General features: G+C 37.0%; 1 protein-coding gene across 1 annotated transcript; it reads right to left on the bottom strand.

The window, feature by feature from the left end:
• Positions 1 to 111: 111 nt before the first annotated feature.
• Positions 112 to 9,417, bottom strand: ctdsp2 (CTD (carboxy-terminal domain, RNA polymerase II, polypeptide A) small phosphatase 2). Its single transcript, XM_079588758.1, has 7 exons — positions 8,744 to 9,417; positions 4,121 to 4,272; positions 3,622 to 3,723; positions 3,394 to 3,450; positions 2,664 to 2,756; positions 2,301 to 2,486; positions 112 to 901 (listed from the first exon to the last, which is right to left on the bottom strand). Exons 1-7 carry the CDS (start codon positions 8,802 to 8,804, stop codon positions 776 to 778), a joined length of 777 nt encoding a protein of 258 aa, XP_079444884.1. The 5' UTR covers positions 8,805 to 9,417; the 3' UTR covers positions 112 to 775.
• Positions 9,418 to 12,689: the final 3,272 nt, after the last annotated feature.

Raw genomic sequence — 12,689 nt, 5'->3', positions numbered from 1 at the left:
AGGAAGGTATGTAGTTGTAATTCACGTGAAACAGTGTTAAAAACAGGCCTTTTAGTGCCATGTTAAGTTAACGCACCTCAGTGACCGTAGAAAACTGTGCATTTTAAACAAGGCCTAAAGTAATAAGACAACAAAGATGTGTGGGTGCTTGGCGTCACATTTGCATTTATGGAAAAACGATGCATAGCATGTTGGATAAAACAATGTGTATTCCATTTGGGACATTTCTCCGGCATTTCTCTGGAATACATTAGCAACACTTGTTTTCCTTTTATAGTGATTATGAATGCTGAAGATTAAAAAAGTGTGAAGACGAGTTCAGGTAGAACTTGCATAGAGAGGCTGGCCTGAAAGTTTATTGTGCTTCAGCTTCACTGTTGCGGATTACTGATGACTTAATTAGACCCTGCAATCTGTTTAATCTCCCAAAGGATGTCATCATAAACATAAAAAAACTAAAAAGAAATGTAAAAAAAAAAAAAAAAATAGAAAAGTAAAAAAGGAATATAAAATCTGTAAATTGTTATTGCAAAAGGCAAGCTCAATGACTGAGACGAAGCTGGCCTCTGACCACAATGTGTATCATCACTAACTGTTTAGAGTCCCTCAAACCATGTAGCAAAACCGCATACACTTTGTGCTGAGCAGAATTATGAGCTTTCGTGTTTGTTTTCAGGTCAGAAGGCGGAGTCTACTGTCATATGAGCCGCTTGTGTGTGATTGGCAGTCAGTGCTACACAACATGGAGGTTTGCCCTGGTCTGGCGGTGTAGGGATTATGGACCCCTGAGTTGTTCGAGTCTGCTGTAGACATCATCAGCCTGACTTAACTCTTCAAATACTGGGATGAGGTGAAGCAGCTCCGTGTCCTCTGAATCATCGAACCAGGAGAGGACAGGAACCTGTTAAAGGCACACACCGGTTATTATATGCCAATAGCTTACTGGGTTAATAGTAATATCATCATTTTGGGATTATTTAAATCTATTGGGTTTATGTATTTTAAAAGCAGGAAGATCGTTATATGCATTTGGTAAATGAACTACATATTTCAGAGGGTGAAACAACAATATTTTGTTACATATACAGCAGGGTCCAAAAGACAGCTTGAAAATCTGAATAACATTCAAAATAACATTTTGATAAAAGGCATTCTGAATTGTTACAAAACATACATGTTTGAAAATATATAAAGGATATATATTTTGTACTTAAAAAAAAGAAAAATATATATTAGAATACAATATATATGTGACTCTGGATCACAAAACAACAATATTTGTGGCATATTTGTGCCACAAATACAAGGTATATTTTGTGGCAATAGCCAACAAAACATTGTATGGGTCAAAATGATCGATTTTTCTTTTATGCCAAAAATCATTAGGATAAGTAAAGATCATGTTCCATGAAGATATTTTGTAAATGTCCTACCGTAAATATACAAAACATTTATTTTTGTGAGTGAATGCAGCACAATCGTGAACATAAATGGACAACTTTAAAGGCGATTTTCTCAATGTTTAAATTTTTTTTGTTGTTTTAGCATTTATTTGATCAAAAATACTGTCAAAAACTGTTTCAAATGATTTCTGATCAATTTAAATCAAACCAATTTCTATTTTAATATATTCTCACATTTAAAAAAAAATTATAATTGTTTTCCTGTGATGGTAAAGCTCCATTTTCAAATGAAAAAACAAAAGATCTGCACTCGCGTGTCTTAATAAATGATAAAAATATTTTTATTTTGCAACAAAGCACATATGAATTATTCAAATGTTTCGTCAGAAGGCTAATTGAACGTTTGAATAATCCATATGTGCTTTATTGCATAATACATTTTTTTAAATAATTTGTTAAGACAAACGAGTGTAGATCTTTTTTTATTTTTTTATTTGAAAGCATTGATATTTCCACGGATCTACGCACCCAAAATGGTTGAGATTCTTTTTCTTTTTTGGGGGGAAAGCTCCATTTTCAGCCATTACAAATAACTAAGTTTAAAGAAAAGCCTTTAATTGAAATATAAATATTTTGTAACTGTCTTTACTGTCACTTTTTTGAACAATTTAACTTATCCTTGCTAAATAAAAGTATTTTCATATATATATATACATGTACAGTATTTCTATCTGTGTATATATATATATAAATAAATAAATAAATATATATATATATATATATATATATATATATATATACATATATATATATATATATATATATATATATATATAGACTTTTGGACTAGGCAGGGTTTTACAAACAGCTAAATAGCAGCAGGACAGTGAAACCTACAGCATTTTCAGGGTGGAAGATGTATGAGGCAGGGGAGTTGTCCAGGATCAGGGTTTTGTGGAGCTCACGGCCGAGGCGACTCAGGTCTTTAACATAGCAGCCTTGATAGAACACACAAGATTCACGGAACAGCCGCGTCCTGAACACGCCACACTGATCCAGCAGGTCGGTCACGGGGTCTGCATACTACCAGAGCCATGGACGGGGAGAAGGAGGGATGGGTTAAGGAAAACTTGATACTGGAGAAGAAAATCAATCTGACACTACAAGGGCATAACTCTATAACACTAACTAACCAGCATCTAGTAAGGAATTTCTACAATTTCCCTAAAGAAACATGAAATGTGATGCATGTTTTGATACCTTAGCAAGGCTAGCAGTGAACAGAACACATTCAAACAGTTCTCCCATCCTCTGGAGAAACTCATCCACGTATGGCCTCTTCAACACATACACCTAAAACACAAGTGAGTTTGTTGTATATGAGACCAATGTTTTTTAACGCACCACTTAAAGAGTAGAGACTTCAGAGTCAAATGTAGTTTTTTTTAATTGAACAAATCACATAATGTTGTGTTGTGCACTAAGGCACGGCGAGTGCTGTTGCTCGTAGCCTCCTCCTGAAACAAGTAATCAAGAATAGGCCGTACTAGTGGGAACTAACCTATCCTGGATTACTTGAACCAGGCAGAGGCCAAATGCACATTTTCCATGAAAAGTGGGCGAGAACAACAAATGTTTAGGAATATTTTAATGGGAGTTCAATCTCCACATTTTAAAAACAGACGTATTCTAACCTGCTTTTATTTTATCACTGTTTTGGGAGTGAAACAAAAAATCAATGGGCAAATGTATATACATTTTTTTCCAAAGGGCAAATATTGTCTCTTGTGGTTGCACACAACATGACGTCGCAATCCTCCTCCACTGCTGAAGTGTTGTTCTCACATCAGTCCAGCAGATGGTGCTCATCATTCACTTTTCAATATAGAACAACATCTCCACTGTTTCCTCAACAGATGTCCTGCACACTTCAAGTCAATGCGCACTGGCAGGGTGTTTCTCACATACACAAACATTTATCAGATCTCACCTGGTGTGTGGTCCCCTCAATCTCCACAGGCACAATGAAATCGGCATTGCTTATTGGCTACAAAAACACAATGTAGATATGGTTAAGAACATTGGTGGGGTGAGAAACTCTTATTGACCCTGTTGTTTACATGCAAATGTTAATAGTTATCTATTCTAAAACAATTAGTTACACCGTATTTCCTTAAATTGTCAAATTTACAATATCAATCAGTGTTACAGGGTGTACCTTAAAGGAGCTATGCACCAGTGTTTCATCCAGATCTATGACCACACAGATCTTCCCCTGGTCCTGAGAGATCACTTCTGGCAGCAGACGCTCTCCTGGTATCTACAGGTGAGACCAGAACACACAGAGGGTCAACAACACCAAGAAAATGTTATATTTGATTCACAAAATAAATAAATAAAAGGACTACTGGTTATACTTATGTTAATTTTACACATCCTGATTATAAATAATGTTTTTATATTTCATATTTTGTATTAATCCACCCAAATATATGTGATGAAATATTATTTAATTGAATATTAATTGGTATTAATTTAACAGTTTACATATAAAAATAATAGTTTTATTTTATATTTATATTTAAAAAAACATCTACAAATTACCAATGTAAAGTGGAACATATAACAAATCTGCTTAATATTATCTTAATATAATTTGTTCTATGTGTCAAGTATATAAACTAACAAAAAGTGTTGATTAATGATTTCTATAATACTTTGGCAATGGTCCCATTGTCCTCGGGCGCTAGCAAGGCATCATGGGTAGGTGACGTTGGCAGTTGGGCATCTTGAGCTCGAAGGCAACAGATGAGCTTTTTGAAGATATTCCGACTTCCAGGTTTCTGAGGCGAATTTTTATTCACCTGATCTGTTTGAAAACAATAAAACCCTTTTAAAATGCATAATTTGCATATATTAGTCCTGCTGATAATCGTACTGCATAAACAGCATAAAAAGGCTCATGTTGCGTGGTTTATAAACAATCCCACTTGAATCCCATTAAGTGCTGTCAAACCCCACCCAGAGTACATTAGTAAATGTTAATAAATATTTTCAATTAACCACTTTAGTCTCCAATAGATGACAAACAAAACTTAAATTCACATTTGCATCAAATGCGCCTGAGGCTTGACGAATCTTTTAAATAATTCAGAGCACTGGAATGAAATGTATGTTTTCGTCAGTAAATGTGGCGCCGCCTATCAACATCAAAATGACCAAATGCTCAGCCGCCCCTCTCCAGAGATGGCACACGTTGCACAGAAACAGAAAATCTGTTTTAAATGAGACTGCTGGCCACGGCTGGTATACGTTATATAATCTCAGAGGGCGGGAAAGCCCACACATTTCTGCTGTACCTTTAGAGCAAAACACACACACACACACACACACACACACACACACACACACACACACACACACACACACACACACGCCACTCCTGCCATTTCATCACAGAAGAGCCTGGCAGAAAAGTGCATACGCCACAGACTTAACTCCTATCCACAGAAATACGACCTATGTTTTGTAACCCAACATCTGTAGCGAGCTTGGTTGTGCATTACAGAGGGGCTCCTTGCATATTTTCATATTTCTGCATAGTTTTGCTCGCAAATATTATGCATGTCAGAGGAACATGATTTTGTTCAGACATGCCTGTTGAGATTCCCAAGCAGCAAAAATGGGCATAAAAGCTCTCGCAACATGAAAGTACGCCATGCAGTGATTAGAATCTGTTTTTATTCCTATGGTGATGTAACTTCAGTACTAGTAATCTTTTCTTTCTTTTTTCTTTTTTTTTTTCCTCAGCTGAAGGAATTGACCATAACATGAGCAGGGGCTGATCCCAGGCACTTCTTCTCTCCCTCTTGTTCCCTATGGGGACTTATGTAGCCATAGGAATCATCTTATGTAACATGCGAGCGGCATGAGAGGGAGGATGAGAGAAAATGGCCTCCTTCGTCATCATTTACTCTGTGCTGTATTTGCCCATCTGTACACTCTCTGATAACGCCCCGCTTAACAAAAGGACTCAGGAAATGGAGTACAAGGAAAATGTATCCATGAATTCAAATGCACTTTCTTGAAAACATTTTGTCACATGAGGATCAAGCGATATTGACCAGCTTTGTGAGCGGAGAGTGGAAGGAGTGTTTTGTTAAGGACCGTCAAATGTTCTGTTAGAAGCTTTTAAGTGGTCAGTGTTTTTAGCTATTACACTTCTGCTCAGATCTGATCAAATGAGAGTGCGTAAAAAAAATCCCAAAAGGCAGATGTACAAAAGAAAACTGCTAAAAAAAATCTAGCAGTTACTAATTTCATCTATTTTCCTAGATAATAAAAATCTACATGGCGCATTAAATGGCAAGCACGGATTTGAGTTTCAAGGGATTGTGTGTAACTGGAGTCCAAGGAATCTGTTAGGAAAACAATAACATGTTCTTGATATTTATAATTTGACCAGCTAAATGAGTTTTTTTTCTCTGTTGTGTTGCATGTATCTAACACTGGCATAACAGCAGCGATGTTTTCCTAGACTAAATGTCTTAGATTTGGTCTGCAGCCAATCGTTTTTAGACATAACTTATTACCAATACATATGGAAGCGATTTTTCAGGCATTCAGATTGTTGCACTGGCCTAAACTGAACACATTTCTAATGCACTTAAATATAAAAATGGTTTTCCTGATTAAACATAATAAAAATGCTCAAAGAATTCACTGAGCTCTTAGAGTACATATACAGTAAAGTGACAGACCGCATTTTCGATGAGGTTAATAAAAGATTTGGTCATTTTGAGAATATCTATCTTTGGATATTACAATTTGTTATCATAGAATTTAATTACGTAGCTATATATATTTGACATTACATCACCAGTCTGTCACCCTGATCTCTAGATATCAGCCTCCGTATTGGTTGTTGAAAAACATCCATATTGTCTGACCATTATATTTCAACTAAGCATTGATTTTCATTGCCTAGCCTATATTCATGGATTGCATTTTCACTCGGTTATGATGTACAACTAAACCATAGCTGATGGATATAATGGAACAGACATAATGGTCTATTACATTAAAAATTTCTAAACCAGAGTTCTTGCTTGATTTGAATACTATTAATACAATATATTCAACAAAGTCAATTAATCTAATTTCACAAGGTACTATAGCAAATATATATATACAACTTTACATAAACATCACAAACATTCTTTGCATTTGGTAGGCTATCTGATTGAGGGGGTCAATGATGACGTAGAACTGATCTATACTGTTGTTATTTTTTTTAAATGGATTGAATACATGGCTTCTATGATATTTTCATGTTTTAAATTTCTGAATTAAAATGAATTTTGATATTTTATCGTGGGGGTTAAAGTAAAAGAAAAGTCTAGGTATTGTAACTAAAGATCGTAAAAAAAGAAAATGGTCTCTTAAAAAAGATTAAATTCTTAAAATTAGGCATAAATATTTATTATTATTTCTCCAAAATAATATTATTAATATTTGAAAAACTTTTAACAGACAGTGGGAAGCCATTTTGTCGTCGTGTCATACAACAGAGACCCCTTTAGACTGTGATTTGCAGCCATTTCATTTGTTAAAAACATACTTTAGAAGTTGAGTACACATGTATATCCAAGGTGAAAATACAGAATGTAGTGCTTTTTACATGGTTACACCACTTGACAGTTTCAGAGTTAATGAATCAAAATATTTGCAGTTGCCCAAAATGTTATATATATATATATATATATATATATATATATATATATATATATATATATTTTTTTTTTTTTTTTTTTTTTTTTTTTTTTTTTTTTACTATCGTGAATACAAACAGTATGTCTTAGAAACTAACAAGCACATATGTTTTAAACTATATTTGTAAATTGATTTAACCTTTTTATATTAATTTGTCTTAAATTTGCACTAATGCATCTGTTCACACCCTGAGCACCATAATTCCTGAGCCTTTGCTATTATGGCCACAAAAAAAGGTCACACTGGACACTTGATGCCATCCAGTACAAACTGAGTTCAATGGGTCTTCAAGGAATTTGTGCAGGCTTGGCTATTTTCCCAACATTATGGCAGCTCGTAATTCACTAATACAGAGATCGTAAACATCTGTAATAACAGCCAAATTGACATCAGTTAAGTATGGTCATACTGTTGATATCGTATTTGCGTCAGATCTAAAATAAGCGCACAGCTCTGCGCATATTGACGAGACATGAGAAAAACACTGGTCAAAACACCGCGAGGAGATAGACTGGCCCACCAGGTAGTAAGTAAGGGCTTACAAAATGGTTACTTTCCGCATAATGGTTATTTTCCGCATAACACTGTGGCCTTTACTCGTTAAACATTTAGATAAGGCCTTCATTAACCGTTAAGGTTTGAACGTGTGTGTGTAATGGTAGCGTCGCGCGGCAGATGGAGGGCGTGTGCTGCTGTGAGGGGTGTGTTGTGCATTCCAGCGCGGCACCTTGCGCTCTCCATTAGGCCGATGTTTTTCACATTTCAACTCGATATTTTGTACAGTTTTACTTCAGAAAGAGCGTGAGATACGCGAGTGTAGGTAAGTCGAATAAACAGAAAATGTTTTTGAAACACAATCCGCATAACGTTAAAACAACATGTCACTCAAATGATCCATTAACCAAGCGATGAAACGACGTCCACAGAAGAGGAAACAACAGTGTCTTACGTGGAACGCGAATTAACATTGGTTACACGTTTGCCTTAAAAACACCAGAATTACATCTAACGTTATTGTGTGTAAATAAACTGAAAATAAAATCAAAATCGAAATAAACAAATAGTAAATTATAATTCATTAATATACATCAAATTACCAAAGAAAAAAAGAAAAACATTACAGAGAAAGGCATGTCAGATCGTCTAAAATTATTTTAAAAACTGATCATATTACGTAAACATACAGACATGGATGACTGCAACAGCAAAACATGTAAATAATAATAAAAATTAAGTTACACTGAGATTTATCTGTAGTACGCTACAATGAAAGACAAAGCGCTTATATATATATATTTATTTATTCTGAAAAATGCGATATTGATCTTATTTACATTTCACTGTTCGGAGCGGAATTCGTTAAGTTTCAACGGTTGGAACTTAACGAATTCCGCTCGCGACTGTGACATGTCAATCAGCTCAATATGACAAATAACTGTCACAGTGCGAGCATCGAACATGTTCGAATCGCACATCGAACAGTGTGACGCGAAAATGGCTAATATGTGATCGTTAGAATTGACAGCGCGAAAACATCACCATTTAGTATGTGACAGCGCATTGCCTACCTGTTTTCGAAGACAACCGAGAATCCTCTCTCTGCACTTGAGTGATGATAGAACTTTCCATCTAACAAACGCACAGCCCTTAACGTCCAACCAACCTTTTCCAGCGACAAACAGTCGGTCCGCATTTAGTGGCATTAAAAGCTAGCGAGGCTTGAAATGAATAATTTCCGTTCGCACAAAAATATCTCAAACCTACGGCGACAAATTATTTTGATATTTATTTATTCCCGCCTTCTATTCTCTTCCACATGGGAGGGGCATGCCACTTTGTTTTTGTTTTATCTTATCTGCTATTTTCTAGGATTCGCGTCTCGGTTACTTTATCGCTCGTATATTTATCCATAGCCCCCTCTGGTCTAGGTAAAGCCCTCACTTTTTCTCCAACAACATGGAGAATCCAGGCGAAAGAAGAAAAACAACCGAGGACATGGGGCACGGACGGTTTCAAGTTCCCCTTACTACAGATAAACAACCCCGTAACTGGGGTAGATCCAAAATAGCATTTTTGAAAAAGACACGACCAATTCGGTCCAATTAATAATTTAGGAAGATAAGAAGCGAAAATAGTCGATAATTGACGATTTTTTTGTTTTTCCGTGTATTGTTTTGCTTTGGACGGACTCTGAGGGACGCCTTGAAACAGCTGTTCGTTTCGGATTGGATCACCAGGAAGTGGGAGTAGCTGAAGCATTCTTCTGTTCTGCACACTCCACACCGAAAACATTCCAGTGCTGGTTTTGTCGCAAATCAGTATTCAGAAGATTTAGTCCTATTAAATCTAAATTACAGTGTCGGAATGCTAATTTAATATTGAGGGAGTCGCAAAGGAAATGAGTGATGCATTTAAATTTGTAATATTTGAAAAAAAAGTATCATGTTTTCAAATTGCATCACCTAATCCACCCATTTTCCAACTGATCCTCCTCATCACAGTTGTGATGATGATGATGAAGAGGATTAATGAAGGCTATTGATCAATTCTAAATATCTGTTAGTATTATTAGTTCACAACTCGAGTAACCTGAAGATTTTGTGCTAAAATAGGTAATTTAATAATAAAAAAAACATTTGTCTAACATTAAAAGACAATTTTTAATTAAAATACAAAGTGCCATTTTAGTGTATTAATAAATAAATAAACCCAATAAAATTATTAATTAAATTAAATCTTAGTTGCTTTGAATAACACAAATAAATTGAGTGCTGAATACTTTATTTTAATTACTCAAATTAATGCAAGTGTAATTTTGATTACAGCATGGGAATTCCTTTAGGTTATGAAGTATGACATTACTTAAATCTTTTCATTAATCAGGTAATTAAATATTAAATCATTTTAGATTAGATAACAACTTGATGCTTTGACAACATTTCATGTCATTATTTGAACAGTTGGCCAATGCATCACTGTAAAACTGTCATTGTCAGCTGTGTGAAAAAAGATAAATAATTTCTGAACTATGAAAGTTGAATGACTTTTGACCCGCCCTAATTGCTCTGTATAATGCCTAGCACAACCCATTTAGGTGCTAATTTAATCATGCAACTAATTATGTCCAAAAAATGTGCAGCTGCATATGTTTATTAGTCGAGGCGGCATATTGTAATGCATGTTTTCTAACAGAAATAGAAGTTGTACGCCCTTATTTCTATCTTTTTTTTTATCTTTCAATCAAGGGAACAGAGGTAGAGAATGGTTAATGTAAGTGATAAAAGAGCCACAGACTTTTTACCAGCCTGAGTACTGCCCAAAACTCCTGGAAATCTATTCTATTCCCAAACGGGACCAATTCTATACCACAAAACCAAGACATAAACAAGAACTGTTTACAGAAATGTGGAAGTTGTGCAGATGTCAGATACGTGACTAAAATAAGTGTAAGCCGGAGAGTTCCAAAACATGTTCTGCTTTTGAGAAAGTGTTTTTGCAACTCTGCAATGGAAGGCATGGGATCACCATAGAGCCCTTGGTTACCACAATATCAAACTATTTTAAACCAATATTTTTTTACAGAAGGAAATAAAGAAGATTAGAAGACACTAAAATACGCTTTTATGGAATAAGAGAAGCTTTTTCACATTTCACACATTTCACATTTAGTCATTTAGCAGACGCCTTTATCCAAAGCGACTTACAACTGAGGACTACAACAAGCGAGTCATCGTGAAGAAGCAAAAATAACGCAAGAAGTGCTCAAAATACAAAGTTCTGGAATTGCTTAGAGTAGCATAAGCCAAAACAAGGGAGGGTAAAGGAGAGGGTTTTTTTTTTTTTTTTTTTTTTTTTTTTTTTTTTTTTTTTTTTTATTTTTTATTTTTTTTTTTATGTCAAGTGCTCACGGAAGAGATGAGTTTTCAGTTGTCTTTTGAATGTGGTCAGGGATTCTGCATTCCGGACGAGGGTAGGGAGATCATTCCACCAGCAAGGAACCGTGAATGAGAATGTTCTGGAGAGTGATTTTGTGGCTCTCTGTGATGGTACCACGAGTCGTCGCTCATTGACCGATCGCAGGCTTCTGGTAGGGATGTAGACTCGTAGGAGCGAGTGAAAGTAGGAGGGAGCTGAGCCTGTGGTCGATCTGTAAGCAAGCGTCAATGTCTTGAACTTGATGCGAGCAGCGAGTGGTAGCCAGTGCAGAGAGATGAACAGAGGAGTGACGTGGGCCCTTTTGGGCTCGTTGAAGACAAGACGGGCTGCAGCATTCTGGATCATTTGTAGAGGTTTAATTGCACATGATGGAAGACCAGCCAGAAGAGCATTGCAGTAATCAAACCTAGAGATAACCAAGGCCTGGGCGAGAAGTTGTGTTGCATGCTCAGTTAGGAAGGGCCTGATCTTCCTGATGTTGTGCAGTGCAAACCTGCATGATCGAGCTGTCTTTGTGATGTGGTCTGTGAAGGTCAGATGCTCATCAAATGTTACTCCAAGGTTTCTGACCGACCTTGATGGGGTGATTAAAGTTGAATCTAGCTGGATAGTGAAGTCGTGCTGTAGGGACGGATTGGCAGGGAGGACGAGAAGCTCAGTCTTTGCCAGGTTGAGCTGCAGGTGATGTTCCTTCATCCATGCCGAGATGTCCGCCAGGCAGCTTGAGATACGTGTAGCTACTGTGGGATCATCAGGTGGAAATGAGAGGTAGAGCTGGGTGTCATCAGCATAGCAATGGTAAGAGAAGCCATGTGCCTGTATGATGGGTCCCAGTGATGTGGTGTAAATGGAGAAGAGGAGCGGTCCAAGAACTGAACCCTGAGGAACCCCTGTAGTCAGTTGATGTTCTTTGGATACCTTGCCACTCCATGCGACCCTGAAGGACCTACCTGTGAGATAGGACTCAAACCAGTGGAGAGGAGTTCCTGTGATGCCCAGTGATGAGAGGGTGGACAGGAGGATCTGATGATTCACAGTGTCGAAGGCAGCAGACAGATCCAGGAGAATGAGAACTGATGATTTGGAGGCAGCTTTTGCGATCCGTAGGGCTTCTGTGACTGACAGCAATGCAGTCTCGGTTGAATGCCCTTTCTTGAAGCCAGATTGGTTTACGTCTAGTTGGTTGGTCAGAGAGAGGAAGGATGTTACTTGGTTGAAGGCAACTCGTTCAAGTGTTTTCGCAATGAACGGTAGGAGAGAGACAGGTCTGTAATTCTCTAAGAGTGATGTGTTTAATGTGGGTTTCTTAAGCAGTGGAGTTACCCGAGCCTGCTTGAATGCTGTAGGGAAAGTGCCAGTGTGGAGGGATGAGTTGATGATGTGTGTGAGTGCTGGTAGAAGTGTGGGAGAGATGGCTTGTAGAAGGTGTGAGGGGATGGGATCTAGAGGGCAGGTGGTGGGGTGACTGGAGAGGAGAAGTTTAGATACTTCTTCCTCGGTCAGTGGAGAGAATGAGGAGAGAAGGTGTTTCGGATTGGGAGGGGTTGGACTGGGTTCCTGTGTGTGTGGAGTTGAGAA

The sequence above is a fragment of the Phoxinus phoxinus genome, assembly GCF_949152265.1.
Source record: "Phoxinus phoxinus genome assembly, chromosome: 18".
Taxonomy (NCBI): Eukaryota; Metazoa; Chordata; class Actinopteri; order Cypriniformes; family Leuciscidae; genus Phoxinus; species Phoxinus phoxinus.
Note: the sequence above shows the minus strand (reverse complement) of the source record. Positions and strands in the feature narration are given on the sequence as shown.